The sequence below is a fragment of the Oncorhynchus clarkii genome, chromosome 4 (genome assembly GCF_045791955.1).
Source record: "Oncorhynchus clarkii lewisi isolate Uvic-CL-2024 chromosome 4, UVic_Ocla_1.0, whole genome shotgun sequence".
In the NCBI taxonomy this organism is placed as follows: Eukaryota; Metazoa; Chordata; class Actinopteri; order Salmoniformes; family Salmonidae; genus Oncorhynchus; species Oncorhynchus clarkii.
This window is the reverse complement of record NC_092150.1, coordinates 29,944,181-29,970,966: the sequence shown is the minus strand read 5'-3', so window position 1 is coordinate 29,970,966 and position 26,786 is coordinate 29,944,181. Positions and strand designations below refer to the sequence as shown.

At 43.4% G+C, this 26,786-nt stretch overlaps 2 protein-coding genes across 4 annotated transcripts in view; both read left to right on the top strand.

Annotated features, from left to right (window-relative positions):
- The window catches only part of LOC139406711 (capping protein, Arp2/3 and myosin-I linker protein 3-like), a 52,178-nt gene extending 44,397 nt beyond the window's left edge, over positions 1-7,781 (top strand). For both annotated transcript variants that reach the window (XM_071149655.1, XM_071149654.1), the window contains 7 exons: positions 1,995-2,168; positions 3,335-3,536; positions 3,639-4,392; positions 4,824-4,930; positions 5,873-5,993; positions 6,074-6,145; positions 6,988-7,781. In XM_071149655.1, coding sequence (XP_071005756.1) covers positions 1,995-2,168; positions 3,335-3,536; positions 3,639-4,392; positions 4,824-4,930; positions 5,873-5,993; positions 6,074-6,145; positions 6,988-7,028 — 1,471 coding nt within the window. In that variant the 3' untranslated portion in view covers positions 7,029-7,781. The remainder of the gene's footprint in view (positions 1-1,994; positions 2,169-3,334; positions 3,537-3,638; positions 4,393-4,823; positions 4,931-5,872; positions 5,994-6,073; positions 6,146-6,987) is intronic.
- Positions 7,782-16,743: 8,962 nt separating this feature from the next.
- LOC139407662 (transcription factor Maf-like) lies at positions 16,744-25,173 on the top strand. Of its 2 annotated transcripts, none has more exons than XM_071151504.1 (5): positions 16,744-16,938; positions 20,300-21,112; positions 21,276-21,557; positions 22,529-22,747; positions 23,355-25,173. In XM_071151504.1, the coding sequence occupies exons 2-5, from the start codon at positions 20,486-20,488 to the stop codon at positions 23,499-23,501; spliced, it is 1,275 nt and encodes a 424-aa protein (XP_071007605.1). In that variant the 5' UTR covers positions 16,744-16,938; positions 20,300-20,485; the 3' UTR covers positions 23,502-25,173. The 2 variants fall into 2 exon arrangements, with proteins under 2 accessions (XP_071007605.1, XP_071007604.1); XM_071151503.1 differs by having other exon boundaries at positions 20,293-21,112.
- The last annotated feature ends 1,613 nt before the right edge of the window (positions 25,174-26,786 follow it).

The following is a 26,786-nucleotide window of genomic DNA, read 5'->3' as shown; positions in this document are numbered from 1 at the left end:
CTTGAACCCAAAAAAACATCTGGGTCAGATGGTTTAGACCCTCTCTTCTTTAAGGTTGCTGCCCCTATCATCGCCAAGCCTATCTCTGACCTTTTTGACTTGTCTCTCCTCTCTGGGGAGGTTCCTATTGCTTGGAAGGCAGCCACGTTGCGTTCTTTATTTAAAGGGGGAGATCAAGCTGATCTTAACTGTTATAGGCCAATTTCTATTTTGCCCTGTTTATCAAAAGTGTTGGAAAAAATTGCCAATAATCAACTGACTGGCTTTCTTGATGTCTGTAGTATTCTCTCTGGTATGCATTCTGGTTTCCGCTCAGTTTATGGATGTGTTACTGCAACCTTAAAGGTCCTAAATGATGTTACCATTGCCCTTGATTCTAAGCAATATTGTGCTGCTATTTTTATTGAGTTGGCCAAAGCTTTTGATATGGTAGATCATTCCATTCTTGTCGGCCAGCTAAGGAGTATTGGTGTCTCTGAGGGGTCTTTGGCCTGATTTGCTAACTACCTCTCTCAAAGAGTGCAGTGTATAAAGTCAGAAAATCTGCTGTCTCAGCCACTGCCTGTCACCAAGGGAGTACCCCAAGGCTCGATCCTAGTCCCCACACTCTTCTCAATATACACCAACAACATAGCTCAGGCAGTAGGAAGCTCTCTCATCCATTTATAAGCAGATGATACAGTATTATAGTCAGCTGGCGTTTTGTGTTAAACGCTCTACAACAAAGCTTTATTAGTGTCCAACAAGCTTTCTCTGCCCTTAACCTTGTTCTGAACACCCCCAAAACAAATGTTATCTGGTTCGGTAAGAAGAATGCCCGTCTCACCACCGATGTGATTACTACCTCTGAGGGTTTAGAGCTTGAGGTAGTCACCTCATACGAGTACTTGGGAGTATGGCTAGACAGTACACTGTCCTTCTCTCAGCACATATCAAAGTTGCAGGCTAAGGTTAAATCTAGACTTGGTTTCCTCTATCATAATCGCTCCTATTTATTATGGAGACGTAATTTATAGATCGGCAGGTAAGGGTGCTCTCAAGCGACAGGATGTTCTTTACCATTTGGCCATCAAATTTTCCACCATTGTTCCTTATAGGACACATCACTGCACTCTTTATTCCTCTGTAAACTGGTCATCTCTGTATACCTGTCGCAAGACCCACTGGTTGATGCTTATTTATAAAACCCTCTTAGGCCTCACTCCCCCCTATCTGGGATATCTACTGCAGCCCGCATCCTCCACATACAACACCAATTCTGCCAGTCACATCCTGTTAAAGGTCCCCAAAGCACACACATCCCTGGGTCCCTCGTCTTTTCAGTTCGCTGCAGCTGGAATGTGCTGCAAAAAACACACAAACTGGACAATTTTATCTCCATCGCTTCATTCAAAGACTCAATCATAGACACTCTTACTGACAGTTTTGGTTGCTTCGCAAAATGTATTGTTGTCTCTACCTTCTTGCCCTGTGTGCTGTTGTCTTTGCCTTATAATGTTTGTACCATGTTTTGTGCTGCTACCATGTTGTGCTGCAGCCATGTTGTGTTGCTACCATGTTGTTGTCATGTTGTGTTGCTACTATGCTGTGATGTCATGTGTTGCTGCCATGCTATGTTGTTGTCTTAGGTATCTCTTTATGTAGTGTTGTGGTGTCTCTCTTGTCGTGATGTGTGTTTTGTCCTGTTTTTATAAAAAATATACAGTATATTTTTAATCCCAGGCCCCGTCCCAGGCCTTTTGGTAGGTTGTCATTGTAAATAAAAACTTTGTTCTTAACTGACTTGCCTAGTTAAATAAAGGTTCAACCTTTCAATAAAGGTTTGCAACTCACTATTATGAAGGTGTTCCTAATGTTTTGTACATATTTTTCCTGTATAGCTATGGTCAGTTTGTCTCTCTTTATATCTGCCTTTTGACTTCACCCTTTATCTTCTTCCTGTTTTGTTCCGCTCATCTCTCTCTACCCTTTCCATCTCCTTTTCCCTATGTCAGTCAGTTGTCCTCTCTCCATAAAGCCCACTCTCTCAGGCGAAAGAAAAGACGCAATATGCTGGCCATCTTTGGTTTCCGTAGGAACCGCAACTCAACTCTCTCCAATCAGGGGCCAGAGTCTGGCGGAGATGGGTGTGGGGAGGAGTGTCACACTGTTGCCACGGCACCCACAGGGTTGGTGAATCCTCAGTATCACACACACACACACACCCCCAGGTAGTATGATATATAAAGCCGTGCAATCTACACAGCATGATTTATATCAGTGTCGCATGTAGATCCTCACTTTCACTTAATACACATGTTTACCCCTTACCTCTTTATGAATATGTATCACTCTCATTCACTCTCTCTTTCTCCCTCTACCTTTCATTCTCTCTCTGTCCCTCTGTTAGTATGATGAGCATTAAGTGCATGCTCTGGGTACCCTGTGTGCTATTAGTCTAAATCAGTGCTGGGAAGCAGTTCTGTATTGACATGAGGAATGGTCATGCTGCCGGAGAGCACTGCAGATGTAGATGACACCAGCGTGTGTAAAACAGATGTAGACGACACTAGTGTGTGTAAAACAGATGTAGATGACACCAGTGTGTGTAAAACAGATGTAGACGACACCAGTGTGTATAAAACAGATGTAGACGACACTAGTGTGTGTAAAACAGATGTAGATGACACCAGTGTGTGTAAAACAGATGTAGATGACACCAGTGTGTGTAAAACAGATGTAGACGACACCAGTGTGTATAAAACAGATGTAGATGACACCAGTGTGTGTAAAACAGATGTAGATGACACCAGTGTGTGTAAAACAGATGTAGATGACACCAGTGTGTGTAAAACAAATGTAGACGACACCAGTGTGTATAAAACAGATGTAGATGACACCAGTGTGTGTAAAACAGATGTAGATGACACCAGTGTGTGTAAAACAGATGTAGATGACACCAGTGTGTATAAAACAGATGTAGATGACACCAGTGTGTGTAAAACAGATGTAGACGACACTAGTGTGTGTAAAACAAATGTAGATGACACCAGTGTGTGTAAAACAGATGTAGATGACAGCTGTTGCCCTTCTCCCACTCAGATTATGAGATGCAACAGAAGGATGGCAATGATGATGCAGTCTAATGAATAAAGATGTTAAACATTATGCAAGTCTAATATATTCTATCCCAATATTAAAACATTATTATAGCTTAGCCTGCTGGGTTAGAAAGCCTAAACAGGCCCCATTTGTTATCCACACCAAATCAAATACTATCCAGGGGCCACTGAGCAAATTCTTGGTTGACTGTCATTGTTTCTCTGACTGTCCCCTTTGCTCTTCTCTCTCTCAGGTCAGCCACTGAGAATGTCTACACGCTGCTGCAGCCCCCTCGTTCTGCTGCCAGGGCCTGCTCTCCTGGTGAGGGGGCTGATGGGAAGGTGGAGGACCAGAGGGGGGAGGAGCCAGTAGGCCTGAGCCTGCAGCCACTGCAGAGCATACCACCACAGCCTGGCATGCCGGGCAGCAGACACCCCTTCTACTCACCCAGCCAGGTAAGTCTATGCTGTATCACTTGTCGTAGAAAACATTAATACTGGTTGATGAGTTCATGGTTATAATATCTCTTCTCATCTTTTCCTCTGTGTTATTTACAGCCATCAAAGCTAGAGACAGCGCACGAGCAACCTGCAGATACTGACAGACATTGGTCAGAGGACAGACAGGTGGACAGACAGTGGACAGAGGGGCTTCACACAGACAGAGAGAGGACATTAATAAGACCGGCTGACAGACACTCTGACCGGCACTGGACCGATGACAAACTGTCAGACAAAACATGGACAGAGGGAAGAACAGCAGAGAGACAGATGGACAGATATTGGACAGAGAGCAGGCATGCAGATAGACTCATGGAAAGACAGTGGACAGTTGACAGACACACGCAGAGACAGATCGACAGACAGTTTGATCGAGATAGACAGTGGACGGTGAGCAGACAACAGACAGACAGAAAGTGGGCAGAGGGACGACTGACAGACATACAGATAGACAGACAGTGGATAGAGAGCAGGCAGTCAGGCAGACAGTCTGACAGACAAGCCCAGGGACAACATCTGGCTCAGAGGCCTCTGCCCCCTTACCCGTCAGACAGGACTCCATCACCTAAAAGTGAGACTGACTCCCAGAAAAACATGGAGGCAACCGTGGACAGACAGAAGTACTCTGACACACAGACGGACAGACATCTGCACTCAGACACTGCTGTAGGACAGGTGGAAGGGTGGAGGGGTGGAGGAGGGGTTCCCCCTGGACGGGTTTCTATGAATGCATCTAAACCAGACCCTCCTCCCCAAAGCAGCAAACCCATCCAGTCCAAACTGAGACAGAGACATCTACAGGAGAGCTCTGGTACTGCACCTGTCTCTTACACATTGTTGTGTTGATTTAAAGGTGCAATATGCAGAAATCGCTCCGCCATTTCCTGGTTGCTAAAATTGGAATAGTTCGCATAATTTCAGTTTATGTGACAAAACAAACAAAGTGTGGGGTTTGGTAAGATGATTCAGTGTAGAGAATTATTGTACCATCTAAACCGCTATAAAATATATTTTCAGCTGTTTGAAGCTGGTGTACAAAACCGAAAGTAAAAGACACAAAATTCAACCTAAGAAGGTGAAGCATAGAAATAATGCACATAAAACCTATCTACCGCTTCTTAGACTTGCTTTCAGTGAAAATGACAGATCTATAACTCACATTTCTATGTGAATTTACTCCGGTCGCCCAGAAAGTTACATATTGCAGCATTAATGATATTATTACTCCATCTTTATCTTCAGGTGCAGAGGAGGAAGCAGACGGAGATAGGGATGGTGGAAGAATGGAAAGGAAAGAGAGAGATCGAGGCAGAGATGCAGAGGGACAGCCACCTCCCATTCCTGAAAAGGTCTGTCTTTTCATATACTTATGGTTGTCATATTTATGTGAATATAATAGTATACTGGCCAGTTCACGAAAATGATTTGCTCCTACAGACAGTGAGTCACGTGACTGTGGCTTGCTATATAAAGCAGGCAGACAGGCGTCGAGGACTTCAGTTACTGTTCAATTGAACGTTAGAATGGGCAAAATGAGTTACCTAAGCAACTTTGAGTGTGGTATGATCGTCAGTGCCAGGCGGCCGGTTCCGGTATCTCAGAACCATACGGCCGCACGACAGTGTTTTGGGATTTACTGAGAATGGTGCGACAAACGAAAAACATCCAGTCAGCGGCAGTCCAGTGGGCGAAAACAGCTTGTTGATGAGAGGTCGAAAGAGAATGGCAAGAATCGTGCAAGCTAACAGGCAAAAAACGGCACAGTACAACGGTGGTTCGCAGAATGGTATCTTGGAACGCAGAACTCACCGGTCCTTGTCACAGATGGGCTGTTGCAGCAGACGACCACACCGTGTTCCACTCCTATCAGCTAAAAATAAGAAGTAGCGGCTCCAGTGGACACACGGACACCAACACTGGACAATTGAGGAATGGAAATACATTGACTGCTCCATCAAATCCCGGTTCCTGTTGCGCCATGCTAAGGGAAGCGTCAGGTTTTGGAGTAAGCAGCATGAGTCCATGGCCCCGTCCTGTCTGGTGTCAACGATACAGGCTGGTGCTGGTGGTGTAATGGTTTGGGGAATGTTTTCCTGGCACACGTTAGGTCCTTTGATACCAATTGAGAAACATTTCCATGCGCCAAATAATTCAGGCTATTCTGGAGGCAACGGGGGGTCCGACCTGAGACTATTTGGGTGTACTTAATAAACTGCCCACTGAGTGTATGTGTGGTTATGTTTAGATATTAATTGATAACTTTGTTGATTTTGTGCCCCATTTATTTTCAGCCAAAGACATCCTATGTGTCTTCTCCAATTGAGTTTGCCAATGAAAGGCCGATCCCACATCTTGCACCATCTGCATTCAACAAGCCAGTGCTGGGATTGGCTGACAGGGCTTTCAGTCAAGGTATTAACAAATTAAATCAATATCATTTTGTCGTTACAGTGTATGACAGTGTATGATTGACGGTGGTATATGGTGTGCAGGTGAGGAAGCAGTGAGACCTCAAGCCCCAGTGAAACCCCAGAGGAACAGAAAGGCTATGTCTTGTGACACAGGTACGTACAGTACACCTGTCAGCCTGTCAGCCTGTCTGTCTGTCTGTCTGTCTGTCTGTCTGTCTGTCTGTCTGTCTGTCTTTCCAATAGTTAGTCTTTCCAATAGTTAGTCAGTATGCTTGTATTGATCCGTGGGTGTGTGTTTGTGTGTGTTAATATGTGCCTCATGATCACACACTGTCTGACTGTTACCTTGTACAGTATTTCCTGTGTTCATTTACCCCAGGCACTGACAGGGATGCCCTAATAATCTTGAGAAGCCCCCAAATCGCAAACCTGTGAAAAAAACCTAGACTACTCCAGAACAGAAACAAATCCTTGGACTATCCTGGTCTCTCTGCCTCTGTCGCTCTCTCTCTCTTTCTCTCTCTCTCTCTGCCTCTGTCTCTGTGAGAATGGGAGCATGTGTTTCCTCTCATACTTAATGCATAAAAACAGATATGTTTCTTTGGATACAGCTATATTTGTGTGTTTTTGGTTTTACCATCATTGTGGGGACCAGAACTGTTCACAATAATATAAATATCTGGGGACAAATGTGTGTGTGTGTGCGTGTGTGTGTGTATGAGTGTGTGTGTGTGTGTGTGTGTGTGTGTATGAGTGTGTGTGTGTATGTGTGTGTGTGTGTGTGTGTGTGTGTGTGTGTGCGTGCGTGTGTGTGTGTATGAGTGTGTGTGTGTGTGTGTGTGTGTGTCTCAGACTAAACAAAGCAATGTTTTCAATCACCCCTTAGGTCGGAATAGAACTCAAACATGACTTCACTGTTGTTAATTATCTGATCAAATTGTGTCTAATGAGATGAATCAGTAATCAGGAATGTCTCTCGTTCTGTGCTCTCCCAGACAGCGTCAACTCAGCGTCTGTTAGCAGAGAGCTGTTGTAATGTCGATGGAATTAAGCTGCTTCAGACCAACCAGCCAGAGGGTTGTCATGACAACTGGGCAGCATTTTGTCCGATGTGGAAGAGGAGAAATATGCGAGGGAGAAACTAGACTCTAGAGAGAGAGGGAACACACGAATACAGAGAGAGAAAGGGAGAGAGGGGGAGGGGAAGATAAATGTCTTAGAGTGTAAAATGATACAGACATTGCTAAGAATAACTTACCTACTGCGGTATTATTGGAACACACACATGCTATTCCTAGTCGGTCTCTGTCTGTCCCTTGCCCTCACTGTCTGCTTTCCTGTCATCTCAATGGAAACCTGCTGAACTGTTTGGCAGCTATTCGAATGGTGTTTGCTACTTTTGAAAAACTACTGAATTGTTGTCTGCACTTACAAAATGGCTAAAACACTGTCATGCTATAATGCTAAGGGGCCAAACATTGGAGCATTTTTGTTATCATTATTGAGAGTTACACTTTATTTTGTATTATTATTGTTTATGTAAACTAAGATATGTGGCTAAGCTCGACTAAAGAAAGGAATGTGTCTATTAGAATGTTATTTCTAAATCTGCAATGCAATTTGACTGCTGTGAACGTTGGTTGCCATAGTTGAAACTTGAGAATGAGTTGTTGCATATTATTAAATGAAATATTTATATCTAGTTCTGCTTTCATGGACTGAAAGGTAATATATTTTATAGAAAAATTCAATAAAAAAATATTATATGAGTATACCCTATGAATGAATAAAAATGCTGTACTGGAATACACACTGAGAATGTCATCCTTTTTGTGGTTTGGTTCATAATAGGATAATAAAGGGAGGTAAACGATTTTACCTTCCAAACTGCGTTCACTATGCTGTTTAACCACAGAATTACCACTCTGGGTCATAATACTTTAACCAGCAGGGTGGCAGCTACATTAGGCCTCCTGTAATTATCCCTAACAGCAGGTGGCGACCAACCCCAACAAATGAAAGGCGGACCTCTCAGCAACAGAAAGACTCATAATCTAGAACACCAAACACGTGAGCTGCTGAGAAGCAGTCTTGCTGGTTGTCATTAGCAACCATGTCATGGCCCTATTTCTGAAGATGGTGGAATGAGTCAAATGTGGGCTTTGGCTGGCTGGTGTGCTAAGTACTAATGAGCTATTCATATGGAAATGTAATGAAACGCTGCTTCTTCAAACTCTGTAATTAAAACTTGAAAATACGCTTCTATCACTGTGCCTACAGATATAGAATCCTAAATTGATCACTCTTGTTGCTGAGAATTTTCCTCCACTGCAGGACAGGCAGATGAGCTTCGTTATTTATATAAATTCCTACTTAAAACCCACACTAATCAATGGTGATATTAACAGTTTTGCACTTTTCATGTAGCCTACTTTTGGCCAGCTAGTAGCCTAACCACCGATACTAAAACATTCAAATGCTGTTGCTGCAGGATTATTTTTCCTGGTCAGATTAAGATCCCACACCTGTAACTTCTCATATCGTTGAATCTGTGTCTGATGCATTATTTTGTCGATAACTGTTTTAAGCCATAGATATTTATGTGTGATTGTAGTTGTTTGAAATGCATTTCCACACTCCTGTGGACTGTCTTCATGGGGTGGATGGTGGAGTGGGTGGGAGGAGGCCCGACAGACAAAAGACACAGGATCTTATATTGATCTATTTTATAATTGGCTTTCATGCACCTGGCAGTTAATCATCGGGATTAGAAAGAAAAACACTTACTTTAATATCCTCTCTTGGATATGTTGACTTAATTTGACTGTCTGGGCTTATTGTCCTACCGTCTATCAATATGAAAGGCCGTTTTCTATTACTCTACATTTACCCCCCCCCCCAAAAAAATTATATATATTATATATAATATTTATAAAAAATATATATATATTTTTAAATAAAATTGTTTAAAAATACTGTATGGGTGACATGTCTTGTGAATATGCCATGGAAGAACTGAGACATTTTCAGCTTACAGGAATTGTGTACAGATCCTTGCGACATGGGCCACCACATTATCATGCTGAAACCTGAGGGGATGGCAGCGGATAAATGACATGACAATGGAGCTCAGGATCTCATCACGGTATCTCTGTGCATTCAAATTGCCAAAATGCAATTGTGGGGCACTTTGTTCAACCATGGGGCACTTTGTTCACGTTGACATCAGAAAACCGCTTGCCCACACGACACCACACGTGTTATCTGCTATCTGCCCGGTCCAGTTGAAACCGGGATTCATCCATGAAGAGCACACTTCTCCAGTGTACCAGTGACCATCGAGTCGGTTATGACGCCGAACTGCAGTCAAGTCAATGATGACGAGCACGCAGATGAGCTTTCCTGAGATGGTTTCTGACAGTTTTGCAGAAATTCTTTGGTTGTGCAAAACCACCGTTTCATCAGCTGTCCTGCTGGCTGGTCTCAGACGATCCCGCAGGTGAAAAAGCCAGATGTGGAGGTCCTGGGCTGGCGTGGTTTCATGTGGTTTGCTGTTGTGAGGCTGGTTGGACGTTCTGCCAAATTCTCTAAAACGACATTGGAGGCGGTTTATGGTAGAAAAATGTACATTCAATATTTTGGCAACAGCTCTGGTGGAAATTCCTGCAATCAGCATGCCAATTGCACACTCTGTCAAAACTTGAGACATCTGTGGCATTGTGTCGTGATAAAACTACTCAACTAACATTTCTATATATTGTGTATGCTTTTAAAAAAACGTTTTTACTCAAACCAGCCATGTGTCGGATTGGACCTGTATGTTTGACACTCCTGCTCTAGAGCCTACCCTTCTTACCTCTTCAAAGTAGGAGGATGCATATGCAAATAAAAGACGACTGGTCATTTGTCAGAATAATTACATCCTGTGGGCCAAAAAGTCCATCCCAACTGAACAGGCAAAAATTTCACTAAAAGGGCATTATCATAATGTTCACAATTTCAGAGTGTTATTTTGGCCTCATATTGAGGAAATATATATATATATTTTTGTAACACTTTTTGACTGTGCTACCCCTTTACACTGCCAGTAAAGTGCTGAAGCAATCAAGATTACTATGAGCGGAATTGTTAGATACTCCACCTGAAATTGGAAAAATGTGTCACCTCCTCATGCCCACTGGTGCACCATTGCCTGGCTCATAGTAAATGACATGTTGTACCTTTTCATAATAGGGCCCTATAGACCCAGAGTAAAGAGAAATGGTAGCCAAGGACTGATGTGTGTGATCGGTTGTGGTCAATAGTTTACAGTAGACACTATAGTGTGTGTCTGAGTGCCGCCCTCGCCCCCGCTGTGTCAGAGTCTGACAGGTCTCACATGTGTTGATTCCCTCCACACAGAGCTGACGCCCCCTCGGCTGAAAAGACTACCGGTAATCACAATTATTATCAGACTTTAAATACCGCTATCACAATTCTCTGCAATTACTATTGAGTTCCTGTCACCCTGTGTATATACAGTACTACCTTCAGCCCCAAAATGTAGTGCCACGCATTTAGGATTACTTTCTCTGTTTTTTCTCAATCGGTTTTTCAGAACTTTGTGTTGAGTTTGTTGTACAGTATTATGTGTATGTCTTAAAGTTATTATAAAGTGATTGAAATATGTCTGTACAGAATGAATCTATCTCCCTAGCATTACAAGACCATAATGTGCGTATTATACCAAATGCACTATATATACAAAAGTATGTGGACACCCTTTCAAATTAGTGGATTATTTCAGCCACACCTGTTGCTGACAGGTGTCACACAGCAATGCAATCTCCATAGACAAACATTGGCAGTAGAATGGCTCAGTGACTTTCAACGTGGCACTGTCATAGTATGCCATCTTTCCAACACGTCAGTTCGTCACATTTCTGCCCTGCTAGAGCTGCGCAGGTCAACTGTAAGTGCTGTTATTGTGAAATGGAAACTTCTAGGCACACAACTACGCAGTCGCGAAGTGGTAGACCACACAAGATCCCAGAACGGGACAGATGAGTGCTGAAGCGCGTAGGGCATAAAAATAGTCTGTCCTCAGTTGCAACACTCACTACTGAGTTCCAAACTGCCTTTGGAAGCAACGTCAGCACAATAACTGTTTGTCGGTAGATTCATGAAATGGGTTTCCATGGCCGAGCAGCAGCACACAAGCCTAAGATCACCATGTGCAATGCCAAGCATCGGCTGGAGTGGTGTAAAGCTCCCTGCCATTGGACTCCGGAGCAGCGGAAACACGTGCTTTGAAGTGATGAATCACGCTTCACCATCTGGCAGTCCGATGGACGAATCTGGGTTTGGCAGATGCTAGGAGAACGCTGCATAGTGCCAACTGTAAAGTTTTGTAAAGGAGGAATAATGGTCTGGGACTGTTTTTCATGCTTTGGGCTAGGCCCCTTAGTTCCAGTAGGGAAATCTTAACACTACATCTTAAAATCTTAACACTATATAATGACATTCTAGACAATTTTGTGCTTCCAACTTTGTGGCAACAGTTTGGGGAAGAACCTTTCCTGTTTCAGCATGACAATGCCCCCGTGGACAAAGTGAGGTCCATATAGAAATGGTTTGTCGAGATCGGTGTGGAAGAACTTGACTGGCCTGCACAGAGCCCTGACCTCAACCCCATCGAATACCTTTGGGATGAATTGGAACACCGACTGCGAGCCAGACCTAATCGCCCAACATCAGTGCCCGACCTCACTAATGGTCTTGTGGCAAAATGGAAGCAAGTCCCCACAGCAATGTGGAAAGCCTTCCCAGGAGACTGGAGGCTGTTATAGCAGCAAAGGGGGAAGCAACTCCATATTAATGCCCATGATTTTGTAATGAGATGTTCGACGAGACTACTTTTGGTCATGTAGTGTATGTAGAGTTCTGAAAGGCTTTACAGGGTTGCATGAATATGTTCCAGTGTAATCCCAAAAACTAGCGAGGGAGGGGTAACGGAAGGGAGCGATGAAGGGAAGGGAGGAAAGATATAGGAGGAGGGGAGGATGGAGGAGGACTAGGGAGGGGAGAGAATTAACAGATTTAGTGCCATCTCTCAGTTTGGGAGAGCCACTTAGTATCGACCACCTTAATCCCTTCATCCCTCTCTTCCTTCTTATCCCTCTTTACCTCTGTCTCTGTATCTGTCTACTCGCTGTCTCTCTCTCTCTCTCTCTCTCTCTCTCTGTCTGTCTGTCTCCCCCTCTCTTTTCTTTATGTGTCTGTATTTTTGTCTATTCAGATGAGTCTTTTTAATGCCTATGTTTGTGTGGCTGTTCAGATCCAGCCCTGTAGTCTTCGGTATACTGCTGAAATGTTGTAGTTATTAAGCTATCCATAGCCATTCTCTAACTGGAACGTATAATTCTCCAGGGAGGAGATGGTCGGCTAGGGTCATTCATCTATTCAGGCGGAACTAATGGTAATTTGTGGTACAGGAATTGCTGTTCTCTGCAAGTATGCGAATTAAAATGAAGAGTGGTTGCCATGGCAAAAAAATGGAAAAGGTGAGTTGCAGCATACAGTAGCTCATCTGTGATGACTACACACAGTATGTCACTACGGTCCATAGACAACGGTACAGATATTTAGAAATTAATTGTTGGGAAGTTTTAGAATCAAGAGAAATGAAATTAGGAGCCTACACATCTAATAGAAAAACATGTTAAAACTAGTAACATGATCGTGATTAATATTGGACTGAAGTATTGACACTTCAGGGGGGGGGGGGGGGGGGGGGGGTGAAGCAATAGTCGTTGGAGGGGGGGCTGCTGACAGCTTAAAGACGCTTTAATAAAGCGTGGGTATCTGTTAATCTGATGCCAGTTACAGAAGCAGAATCAGCTCTCTAATCCATTGACTAGCCTGATAATCCCACTCACAACGAGACCTCACTCATTAAGTAAACAAGTAAACACACACACACACAGACAGACAAACAACACATACTGTTGAAACTGATGCCAGACAGCTCATGGTACCAGTACTGTGCGGAACCGTTTTAGGCATTGGTAACTCTCACGTCTAAGAATTGGGGTGAAATCAATTAATCCTAATTGGAATCTACCCATAATACTGACTGTGAGAAAGGGGGGTGGGGGGTGGGGAGGGGGTGGGGGGTGAAGGAGGGAGAATTAAATGGGAAAGATACAGTGGGGCTTAACAGTTGAAGTGGTGGATTAGATCTATTTTACAATAATACTGAGATTAGACACAGACACACAGGGGAGGGAGGGAGATGGACTATAAACAACTGTTGCATCAGTGAATAATCCATAAAATAAAGAACTGGAAGAGGAGAACAAATTGTAAAAACTTTAGGGTAAACCATTCATTATTAGTAGTAGAACATTATCTGACTGTGTACCTGACATTCACCTGTGTTTCCTGTGCGTTGTTTTACAGTGCACTGTTGTCCTCAATATTGTTGTGGACTCAGGATATAGTAGGAGATGGATGGACTGAGAAAAATATACACAGAGACATAATAAACAGTAATTTTCATGTCTCAAAGAAAGAATAGGGTTAAGGCAGGTTATACTGCGTGCATGGGAAGTGAGATAGAGAGTGAAGGAGGCAGATCCTGCGAGGGAGGTGCCCTGTTCCGTGTAATCCTGCTTCTTGTAACAGAGTTAGTCAGGATTAGGACATGTATCTGTGGGATCAGAGGGAGTTAGAGGGTCCCTCCAGACCAAAACCTCACACCATCTGTCTCAGTCAGTGCCCTGCCCTGCTCAAAAACAGGCCAAATCGCTATTTTACTCCCTGAAGTCCCTCTGCCTCCATTCTCCGTTTTCTCTACTATCCTTTTGACCCTTTGACCCAGGACAGGAGCTGTTTTATCGTATTAGGGTAAACAAACTGAGGTGGCTGTGGGGTTGGGGTGCGTCACTGGCTCTGTGGCAGGAAGAGCAACCCGCTCGTGTGGCTAATTATTGCCCTAGGCCGAAGCCTGGCCCTCTGCTCAACCACACAACACAAAGAGCCGTGAAATACCTACTACACATATTACACTCAAAACTGCGTATGCCAAACCCCGAGTGTGATTATTACAGTAACTTATGTGGATAGCAGCTCAGACTGCTCCATTTTCAGTGACTCAATAGAAAAACCATAAGTGGCTCTAAAGAAAAACCTTTGCTATCATCATTTTAGAGGGGTGCAGCAGCATCACTTCTGAAAGTTAGCCAGCTGACATTGATAAACACGCAGATATAGCCCTACATTTTCCGGTTAAAAATGGGAAAATGTTATATGGGTGGTTGGGAGCATTGAGTCGGTTACCATTTCAATCTCTTCATAGATTCATAAATATGAGGTTATTTCAGGAAAGCTGGCTGATTCATTGATGATAAATCACTGTATCCAACCATCTCTGCGGTAGACTACCTGCAGGTGAGGAATCGGAGCATCTGAAAGGTAGCACAATGTTTTGAATCAGCTGAGGGGATTGAGAGAAATTGATAGCCTCACTCTATTAAAGCACTGCTGGAGTGTTGCTGTTCAGATGAAAGTGCTCAGAACAAGGGATTTTACAAAGGAGAGAAAGATACATGTCGGTTGGTTATGGGCTGAAACAGAGTCAGCTATTGAGGTGTCTGTACGCGGTATCATACTGTATGTGAGTTGTGATGTCTGAGCTATGTTGATGATTACACTACAAGTTTGCATTTCCTGCTCTGCAGGACAATTCTTAGCAACAAAATAGTGATCAAATGAAGATCCTGCTTCTGTATTTGGCATGAAGAATGAGGTAAGTTCCTCTGTACCTCTCTTTGTCCCGCAGACTCATGGGAGGCCCTGTTGGTTTAACCACTAAGCTTTCCCCCCGGAAACATAGATGACGGGAGATAGTGAGGGAGAGATAGAAGAAGGGGGGGGATGTATGGGGGGGTGTATGTCAATTTGTAACTGTTTTTGCGGTTCTAGAGATAGTAGGATTGTCTCTGGTGGCTGTATTTTCACCACAAGGCCCAATATCTGATTGATAAATTGATAACATAATTTAATGTTAGTGTTGGATGGAGTTGAACGATAAAAATCAATGTGTGTGCGTCCTTTCGTTTTTTTGTGTGTGGGTGTCTGTGTGTCCAAGCCTGTCGCACAATGTATTGGTTTTGTTTGTACCCTCCAGATCAGATTTGAGCAGACAATATTAACTCACTGATTACTTAACGAGACATTACTAAGACACAGACTCCAGATCAGATTTGAGCAGACAATATTAACTCACTGATTACTTAACGAGACATTACTAAGACACAGACACCAGATCAGATTTGAGCAGACAATATTAACTCACTGATTACTTAACGAGACATTACTAAGACACAGACTCCAGATCAGATTTGAGCAGACAATATTAACTCACTGATTACTTAACGAGACATTACTAAGACACAGACTCCAGATCAGATTTGAGCAGACAATATTAACTCACTGATTACTTAACGAGACATTACTAAGACACAGACTCCAGATCAGCGAGTTTAGATTCAGAGGATCATGAAAAAGGGTTTGTTATGCATTTCTCCGCTTGATGAATTTCAAAGGGGTAAAGAAAACTGCTCTGTTTCTGAGGGTAATTCCAAGAGACAAGGGGGTGTGAGGGGACATGGGGGTGTGAGGGGACATGGGGGCAGGGACAGGCAAAGAACAAAGACATGGATCATGCCCAGATACCTGTATTATTATATCACTTGTCAGTTCCTTTGGTATCTTCGAGTTGACTTTTTCATGTAGAAAATCAAAGAATTATTTGAAGAGAATTGACGTCATTTCCACTACTCCATCTACTCCACAAAACCGCATTTTATGATAATCCAATAGGGTCGTTCTTGAATTGAGATGGCGTTTGCATCCCTTACATTTGAAATACTTTGAGATTACAAATAGTTACACATCATATATGTTTTTGTTGATATTGAACTTTTGATTAATGACAAGTCCTTCATACTGCAACACGGTATGTTTATGCATTGTTTAAAGTGCTTAGGGTAAGCAAATTGGTGTGTAGAGTTCTTGTGACATGTTTTTGTTATTTAGAAATAAATATATATTATTTTAAATGCTAGACAGTGTACAAAAGTATTTCATATATTGTATGGATTAATAAAAACAAAGAAGGCTATTAAAATACTTTTATTTTACTAGTATAATGTGTGTCCCTCAGTTTTATGCATTGGTGTTAATGCCTTCAAAATCACTGGTTACAAAGATATACAAGGACCTTGAGCATTCTCTCCAGTAGCAAACTCTTATCGGGGAGAGATCTATATTAAATAAAATGATTAGATAATCACACCATTTTAGCATGTCATACATTTAAGGGTTTATTTGTGTGTCTAAATCCAAAGAGTTACTTGGTGTTAGCAAATTGAAAATGAAGGGAAATACCATTGTGAGAATTGTTAACCATGTCACTTTTTTAGTAAATTAATCAATTGTTTGGTCCTCACAAGGATAGTAGAAGAAACGTGTGTGTGTGTGTGTGTGTGTGTGTGCATGCACGTGTATGTAGAGTTGGCTAGGGGGATGGGTGTAGGTGCCTAGGTGTATGTTGCGGAGAGAGAGAGAGAGAGAGAGAGAGAGAGAGAGAGAGAGAGAGAGAGAAATGTGAACCATGTTTGCAGAGAGCCATGGCTTTAGAGAGGGATATAGGGGTGAGAGAGAACAGGGGAGCGTGACGAAGAGAGGGAGAGAAGGATTTGCAACAGAGAGGAGAGAGAGGGGGCAGTGATACTCAGTGACAGAGTACCATATACACTCACATGCGCACACACCCTCTCTCTCTTTTTTTTTTCGCTCTCTCTGTGTACGCGTGTCTGTAAATCACTCATTCAGTTTAGTCACTGTTGTGGGGGGAAATGGTGAGAGGACCTCCAAACCTATCATCCAGTCTATGACCTACGGTAAGAACTTGTTTTCAACCTGTCTGTCTCTACACATCCTTTTCTCATTCCCTCTCATCACTCTCTCTTTCGGGGCTTTATCTCTCCCTAGTTCTATTCTACTCTTTTCTCTCTTTTTCCCCATGTCTCTCTTTCTTTCTGTCGGTTCGTTCTCCCTCTACTCTGGGCCGAAGCCAGGTTGAGGCCTCTGGGGCGCCCCATCACAGTTTGCTCTCTCTCTGTCACGGTCCATTGGGGACATCAGGGGGTACAATTAATGTGTTGAGCATTGGAGTGGAACCAGTAGAAACATCTGTCTGACATGAGTTATCATTATTCATTTGACATTAATGACGATGTTCATCATCAGTATAATCAGTGCTGTTACTGATTATTTGTTGTGGAAATAGTAGGTGATGGTGTCCTATTCATTTTGTGGTTGTTGTTCCTGAATCTTATTTCAAATGTACTCATTTAGCACTGTATTTAGAAATAGGCACGTGTACATGATCAGACGGCTTTTCAGTTTGTTTATGCATTTGTTTTGTGGTAGTTAGCCAACAGTCGAAGTTTCAAAACGTTCTAACATGAAAAAGATTGCAGAAAGATGGAGCGTCTCTGTCTGAATGTAATATATTTTGACATGTTCAGTGAATGTTGGAGAATTGCCTTTGAGGTCTCCTGCTGTAAGACTGTTTGTTGTCCTGTAATTCATATTTATCCACAAAATATCCAGGTAAGTTATCTGCACTGTATAAAGTGTTTCTTAGTTCAATTTCCCTTAAGGAATAAAACAGCAGAGAAAAGTTACAGGGCTTCATTCATTCGCAAACGTTGCTTTGAAACGTTTTAAAAAAAAATACATATATCGGATTTAGGACACTATTCAATAATATACATTTTAATATGCAGCGTTTACCGTGAATGACATATGCAGCGTTTACCGTGAATGAAAATACATATATCGACATATGATTATGCAGCGTTTACCGTGAATGGACACTATATGCAGCGTTTATCATATGCAGCGTTTACCGTTTTACCGTGAATGACATATGCAGCGTTTACCGTGAATGACATATGCAGCGTTTACCGTGAATGACATATGCAGCGTTTACCGCGGTTTACAGATATGCAGCGTTTACCGTGAATGACATACATTTACCGTAAGACATATGTACCGTGATTATGCAGCGTTTATTGTGAATGACATATGCAGAATTATGAGCGTTTACCGTGAATGACATATGCAGCGTTTACCGTGAATGACATATATATGCAGCGCGTTTACCGTGAATGACATATGCAGCGTTTACCGTGAATGACATATGCAGCGTTTACCGTGAATGACATATGCAGCGTTTACCGTGAATGACATATGCAGCGTTTACCGTGAATGACATATGCAGCGTTTACCGTGAATGACATATGCAGCGTTTACCGTGAATGACATATGCAGCGTTTACCGTGAATGACATATGCAGCGTTTATTGTATGAGCGTTTACCGTGACATATGCAGCGTTTACCGTGAATGACATATGCAGCGTTTACCGTGAATGACATATGCAGCGTTTACCGTGAATGACATATGCAGCGTTTATTGTGAATGACATATGCAGCGTTTACCGTGAATGACATATGCAGCGTTTACCGTGAATGACATATGCAGCGTTTATTGTGAATGACATATGCAGCGTTTACCGTGAATGACATATGCAGCGTTTATTGTGAATGTGGTCTCCGCTAACACAGGAACATTGCGTTTAAATTTAAATCACGCTGTACCAGGCCTTCTTAACTAGCACTCGTATTTTACCTCCCCATGCAAACCTTTTCCTCATGTGGGTGCTAGCAAGCTAACAAGCATACTAGGTACTGCTAGTTATAAACAGCCAATCTAAAGGGCTGGAAGCTTTAGTGAACTTCGATTGGGCAATAGCGCTGCGACATCACGTAGTATTTGCATAAAGTTCAGCTTTCCCCAACTTTGGTTCCGCCCTGGTCATGCTCCCTCGCCAATGCTCGCATCGCCCAATGGTCCCCCCGCCCACTTCGTTTCCCTCCAGTGAAAATGAATGGAGCCTCCATTGTTTCATCGCCCTCCTCATGTTATATTAACATGAACTGTCATGTTTAACTTCAGCGATACGGATTGAAAAGAGCCCAACATTTCATGGGCTTGGAAATCTCCTTTGATATTGGGAATGCTAATGCTAGTGAATGTGTTTTGAAAAATGTAAATATACTTTGACTTGTTAGGTTATGAAATGACTGAGGTGTCTTTCAATTACGAACATTCTGAAGCCGTGAGATGGGGTAGAAGTTATATTATATTGCAGTTCATTATCTTGAGCAGGGTGTCCCAAACTCAGTCCTGCCCCCAGTGTGCACGCTCTGGTTTTTGCCCTAGAACTACACAGCTGATTCAAATCATCAAAGCTTGATGAGGAGTTGGTCATTTGAATCAGCTGTGGAGTGATAGGGCTAAAAAACGAAATGTGCACCCAGGGGTGGCCCCAGGACCGAGTTTAGGAAACCCTGATCTAGAGTGCACTGTGTTTGCTGGTTTGTCCCCGAAATTCAGATAGCATTGAAATGACAGACAGCAAGACTCAGTGAAAAAGATTAGTGGGACTTGACTATGGTCAATTATTTCATTATCACACCATTCCAGTCATGTGATGTTACACATGGTGTCAAAAAAAACAAAGTCTCTATTGTTTGATAAAGCCTATATCAGACATTGGTCTTTGCTGCTTAATAGCATGTTTATGACTGGCATATAGTAGGAGTGTTAGTCATATAGTAAGACAAGAATGTAAGACACATTTCTATAAAATATAATTGCTATCAGTGGGTAGACGTAGGACAGGTAGATATGGATATGGATCAGTGTGTGTGTGGGTGTGTGTGTCTCTATGAGGGACAATGGGGATCTGGTGAGGATTATTTGCTTAATACTTCAACATACAAACAGACCATTGGACACATACTCACATCGGAGAACAGCACTACCTAACATACTGCTGTAGAATCACTTCATTGAGTGCACAGGGTGACAGTTCTGATTTCTCTACTTTCTGGAAAGTTGGTATAATTGTTTTGTAACTGGTTTATTACTTGTACATGCTGACAAATTGTAAGACATACAGAAAGAGGTCTGGTGAAGAGGTCATTGGCAGTATGACGTGTTCAATTCTGTTCTTCCGTCTATGGCCAGATTGTTGTTCTTGTGTTTGTTTGCCACATCCTGTCCTCTTCTCTGTCCTATTGATGTTATCTTGACCTCAGTTCCTGTCTACCTAACACATAGAGATGACTTTGTACCAACTTTGAGAGAACAATCATCTATGCCATTTTCTCTCTCTCACAAGGACACAGGAAGACTGATTTTTCCACAGAGGACATTCGTCAGTCAGTCCATAACTGGACACCAGGGCTGTCTGAGAGTCTGGAGGCATCAGGCCTGTGGTTGTGTATGGACTGCTGCTGCACTAAAACAGAGAGGTGGATTAACACACAACCCTGACACACGGACAAACTCAGTCTGTTCCCAAAGCGGTGGCCATGTCATCTCCCTCTCTTCCCATGCCCTCCCTCCCCCCCAGTCCACTGGCCATGGAGTACCTCAATGACTTTGACCTCCTCAAGTTTGAGGTGAAGCCTGACAGTCCTCCTCTTCCTCCCTCCTGTACGCTCCCCAAGTCTGGCCTCCCCCTCGATCCCTCCAGTTCCCCCGGCCCCTACACCAACCACCCTCCCCAGGACTCCAGCCTCAGCTCCAGCCCATACAACTCCCTGCCCCCCTCTCCAACGCTGAGCGATGCCCACCCACCTCCCTCAGCCTCCTCCTCCCTCTCTTCTTCCTCCTCCTCCTCCATCTCCTTTCCCCTGTCCATCTCAAACAGCTACACCTCTGGCATCAGTTCAGGCTCTCAGGGGAATATGGAGGGTAGCCCCTCCCATGGGGGTGCCCAGGGTCCTAACCCTGCTTCTTTGGAAGACCTGATCTGGCTGGCAGCACTGCAGCAACAGTTTGGAGGGGAGCCGGGGGGGCCTGCATCCCTGTTGGGGGCATTGGGAGGAGGGCCAGAGAGGGGAGACAGAGAGAGGGGGCCGGTTGGCAGCTTCCTGGGCTGTGAGGACGCAGTGGAGGCTCTACTGAACTCAGCTGCTGCAGCTGTTAGCTCGCAGGTATGTAACACTGTCCAACTTGTCTAAGGATGTCTGTAAATAATATGTTGTTATTCTCTTCTGATAGTGGGTTCGTAATAACATGTATAGACTATAATCAGTGTTTCTATGTCTCTCTCTCAACCTCTTTCCAACCCTCCACTACATCTCTTCTCTCTCTCAGTTTCCAGTGCTTTCCCAGAGTTCCAGCAGTAACCTCGGGGATTCAGGAAGTGACAGTGGAGGTGACATCTCCTGCTCCAAGGGGACAGATATGTGCCACCGTCCACTCCTCTACCTCTCCTCTGGCCCCCAATCACTCCCTAACGCCAACCCTTCCTCGGCAACCTACCCACAACCCCAGAGCCCCTCTGGCCGACTTCATCACCATCACCCACATCATCATCATCACCACCCTCACCACCCCATGCATGGCCATCATCTTCACCATCATCATCACCTCCAAGTAATTAATGGGGTCAGGGGGCGTGACAGTATGCAACAAAAGATGGTAGAATAACTGAGATAAGTGTCACTGTGGGAAGGCTAGCAACAATAGCACAACACCGGTTGGAGCTGGAGCATATGGGAGAGGCGAGGGAGAGGTGATAGAGGGATCATGCTGTAAAGGATTGGGATTAAACCATTAGAACATGATTATGGGTGCATGTCGTGTACCTGCTATAAGTATTGAAAGCATGCCTCAACACTGAGATGACAATGAGTTTGGCTGAAGACATTACATGTTTAAAAATGCATTACTTGTCCTGCAGGGGCAAGAGCAGAATATGGAATTAAATGTAATAATAGATGCATGTATTTGTAATGCGTCAACATTGATAAATGAACTGTGTTAAAGCTAACACTTACTAGGCTACATCAATTATTCTCCCCTTAGTCTCCCCTGGCTTTGCAAGAGTAAAGGGCGCTGTGTGTGGGGCTGCTAGTGCTGCTGTATATGGTTCAGTACTGTACTATAGCTGCATTCCCCATCCAGGTGTCTGAGAGAATCTCTATGTACAGTGTGTGAAGCACAGGGTGAGCTTATGATAATATCTGCTATTATTGCCATGTATAATCCTGATCACTGTCACTCACACTCTGTCAGATTACCTGACAGATTATGGACATGTGTGGCCAAAATGTGCCTCCTGACACAAACAGTTAGGCACACTCACATCACACACACACAACCACATATGCACAACTCAGACACACACACACAAACAATCACAGAATCATTCTTAAATAGACGAGCAGACTGTAATCTAATATCAGTATTACGTATAGGCCTATTTATAACTAGTCCACCATACCAGCTCCATCGTATTTCCTACTATACGTAAGTCAGACAAACATGTTTAAGTCCTCTCCACAACTGAAATTCATGTCAACATTTTGAAGTAAGCATCTCTCTCCACCTCTCCCTGTGTGCAGTGTGGTGGGGTGGATGAACGTTTCTCGGACGAGCAGCTAGTGAGCCTGTCAGTGCGGGAGCTGAACAGACACCTGCGGGGCGTCAGTAAGGACGAGGTGGTGCGTCTCAAGCAGAAACGCCGTACGCTAAAGAACCGAGGCTACGCCCAGTCCTGCCGCTACAAACGCTTGCAGCACCGCCACGCACTGGAGTCCGAGAAACACGTCCTCACACAACAGGTAGGATACACACACACAATAACAACAACACACCATTGCCAACAACTCCAAAATAATAGCTCTAAGAACTCTCTAATCTCTCTGTCTCTCTCCTGTCTGTCTCTCTCCCCTCTGTCTCACTCCTGTCTGTCTCTCTCCCCTCTGTCTCACTCCTGTCTGTCTCTTTTCTGTCTGTCTGTCTTCTGTCTGTCTGTCTTCTGTCTGTCTCTCTCCTGTCTGTCTCTCTCCTGTCTGTCTCTCTCCTGTCTGTCTCTCTCCCCTCTGCCTCTCTCCTGTCTGTCTCTCTCCTGTCTGTCTCTCTCCCCTCTGTCTCACTCCTGTCTGTCTCACTCCTATCTGTCTCTCTCCTGTCTGTCTCTCTCCTGTCTGTCTCTCTCCCCTCTGTCTCACTCCCCTCTGTCTCACTCCTGTCTATCTCTTTTCTGTCTGTCTCTCTCCTCTCTGTCTCTCTCCTGTCTGTCTCTCTGCTGTCTGTCTCTCTCCTGTCTGTCTCCCTCCACTCTGTCTCTCTCCTGTCTGTCTCTCTCCTGACTGTCTCTTTTCTATCTGTCTCTCTCCTCTCTGCCTCTCTCCTCTCTGTCTCTCTCCTGTCTGTCTCTCTCCTCAGTTGGAACAACTACAGTGTGAGCTCTCTCGGGTGCTGAGAGAAAGGGACGCCTACAAGGCTCGCTATGAGAAGCTCATCAGTACAAACAAGGCTCAACCTACCCGCGCCAACAACTCCCCCTCACCACCCCCTGATTACTTCCTCTGAGGATATACCCATGGTGGAGGACAAAAAAGTGAGAGATGTGAGGGGTGTGTGAAAGAGGAGGTCAGCCTAAATAAGGCTGTCACTGAGTAATCAGACTTGGGGAGGAAGGGAGGGAGGGTTTGGTGTGTGTTTGCGTGTGTGAAGGTTGGCAGATGGGTAGTGGGGTTAGGACAAGGTCCTATATGACTGTCAAATTAGCCCGCTGAGCAATCAGGTGGACTGTTAACTAAGGGTTAGAATCGATCCCTATATTTCTTCATAAACAGGACTAATGGTGAAAACTGATATCACTGTGACGTTCATAGTAGCACAAAGACCCAATGAGACATTTTCAGGATGCATCCTGCGCTGGTGAAATCAGGGCATTGAAGGACACAGGTCATCCTCAGACTGACCAATGCCAAACCAAGGGCTTGTCTTCAATAAAAAGCTCCATTGTATAATTCATCGCCCCTATCAACTGATCTATGCATATTTCTTTCAAGCAGAACAAATGAAAAGATGAACTTATGTCCAGACAATGGATGGGTTGAATCCATTCCCTGACAACACACTGACAACACACTGACAACACCCAACACAGTGTGATGGTGTAGGTCTGCTGGGCTCATTGGAAACCCAAAAGTCTGAGTAGTGCAGTGGTGCAGGATGTGTGGGGCTGTAGGATGATCTTCAAGTGTCCATGACATGCAGTTGGACTCACCAGCTAATATTTCACAGTTGCCTACCAAGACGTTTTTACTCACCAAGACATGTTACTCACTATCACATTTGAAAGAAGAAGAATCATAGAAAAAGAATGTACAAGGATCATTTTCCTGAGAGTATTATTGTGGTTGTGCTAAATGAATACGGAGATACACTCATGTATAGAATTTATGCATTTAGAAAAAGCATGCAAACGAATCCATACTTTGCTTGTTGAAAATAACAAAACTATGACAATGAAGAATAATTGCGGTGTGCTATCTGTGATTGGTGTTTTGTTTCAAGAGGATGAACGGACATCCCAAGAGAGCTCTTCTGTCAACTTGTACTGTAGGAACTCCACAATCAATCAGCTTTCCCACTAAGACGTGAAGCAAGAGACTGTGGTTGATGTAGTTGTTGTCGTCAATTTGGTCTGTACAAAGAAAATCCACCAAAAATGGCAGAGTGCAAAATTATATGTGTGACTGTGTACTGTCTTCCAACTTTAATATTACAATCTAGGGTGTGCTGAAAACACTTTTGTAAGAGAGCGACGACCATAATGCGACAAGCACCACAGAGCTGGACACTGTGGATTCTCAAAGACTGGGGTGAAATGCAAGAAAATGCAGACATTCAGAGACATCTTGTGACATTTGACCAGGATGGCGACATTAGAGCTGTTTGTTTTGGCTAGGTGTAGGTTAATTAAGTGATTTCTCTGTTTTATTTATTCACTTATTTATTCACAGTATTTATTCATTGTTTATTTATGTACCAATTCTTACTATTTTAATTTGACTGGTTTACAATTTCATCTACAAGCTTAGTGTGTACTTTTATTTCCAAGCAGGATAAATCAATACTTCAATACTCTTTTTGATTATTTTCAACAGTTGGATTACAATCATTATTGCCATCATGGCTTATGCTCCTGTTGTAGTGTGGTTTCCTATGAAATAAAGACAATATTTTTACCATCCTTGGTAGCTATGTTTCTTTTCCACTGCTTCTCTGAATTTCTCTCTTTGTCTCCGTTTCACTTGTGTTTTAAACACCTAGTAATCCCTCCCTCGATCCCTTCTCTGTCCCTCCCACTTTTCCAATCTCCTGTAGACCTGTTCTATTTACTTCATCCGCTCTTCCATCTCCCTCTCCCTCTATCTCTCTGTCATTCTGTGTCCATCTATAGAGAGGCAGTGACCCTGGTTGTGCTCTGTTTGGGATGACCTCACCCTTGGCCCTGCCTCCCTCTCTGTGTCTCTCGCTCACTCTCTGGCATGTATAATAGGGACAGGATTAGGGCTATAATAGCGCCCTGACTGCTCACTGCCGGAGTCCATTGTAGCATTGTGTGGAGAGGACGTACACAGAGTAACATGAACACTCACCCCACTCACAGTTACACACAGCCACACACACTCACATTCAGGCAGGCACACAACACATATGTTAAAATACACACAGTTTCCAGTGATGCGTAAATGAATTCACATTCGTACAATCTCAGCTAGAAAATATTCAAGGTGAAAAATGTAAATGTGTTTTTTTCCCTCTGTAAAATTATCTTTGCAGAGAGCGGGATAGAGAGAGACGAGAAACAGACACTAGCACTGGTGGACTTACCATTAGGGAGAAGAGGCAATTGGCTCAGGCCCGACATCATCAAGGGGCCTCCAGATCCCACGAATAAAACATTAAAAAGATATATAAAAATATACAAAATAATATACAAATAATAAAGATTGCATGCTTGCTGAAGTAGGCCTATAGCCTACAGTGTTACCTGAAATTGAATTTTAGGAATGCTCATCTATGTGGTAAAAAATCTGCAGTTTCCAGCTACAATAGTCATTTACAACATTAACAATGTCTGCACTGTATTTCTGATCAATTTGATGTTATTTTAATGGACAATTTTTTAAACGTTTTCTTTCAAAAACAAGAACATTTCTAAGTGACCCCAAAGTTTTGAATGGAAGTGTGCATTATAAACTTTCATTAGTAGGCTAGGTTGTAGCAACCTCATGGGGGCTAGGCTATAGGGAAAATGCAAGTATCATGTAGTAGTCTAAACCTATCGATGTTACATTGAGCTGGGTGAATGGAATATGAATGACCGTCATCCAATATTCTATAATAGAAATAAGGCCATGCTCATTAAAAAAAAAATCGTCCTCCCTAATCTTAAACGGCACTGACCGCAACTGATGCACACACACAAACACACACGCGCGCGCGCACACGCACGCACACAAAAGGTAATGCATGGTAGAGTTATTGGAGAAAAGAAAACGAATCTGCTTCCCCCTAGTGGCGAAATGTAAACCTATTACTGTAACTATCCTGGAGCATCCAAAAGGTAATTTAGAGCGGAGTAAAATTAGCTTCTTCTTTCGCATGAACTTTTCTCTACATGGAAAATGTAGTCGACGCAGATGTAGGTCAATAGCCTAAACACATGTTGTCTAAGAAAATGAAAAGCTGACAACGACCATTACACGTCATTTAATTGAGTCATAAATGCAGAAGAGCGAGAATTGGATAGGACACTGCAGGAGGACCGAATTTACTGTACAGGAGAGCACACTGTGG

Bases quoted from the DNA above. Each gene is read 5' to 3' on its own strand.
- LOC139407662 (XM_071151504.1), top strand. From the start codon at position 20,486: ATGTCATCTCCCTCTCTTCCCATGCCCTCCCTCCCCCCCAGTCCACTG. The intron at 21,558-22,528 runs GTAATTAATGGG...CCCTGTGTGCAG, and splicing joins ACCATCATCATCACCTCCAA to TGTGGTGGGGTGGATGAACG. The intron at 22,748-23,354 runs GTAGGATACACA...CTCTCTCCTCAG, and splicing joins AACACGTCCTCACACAACAG to TTGGAACAACTACAGTGTGA.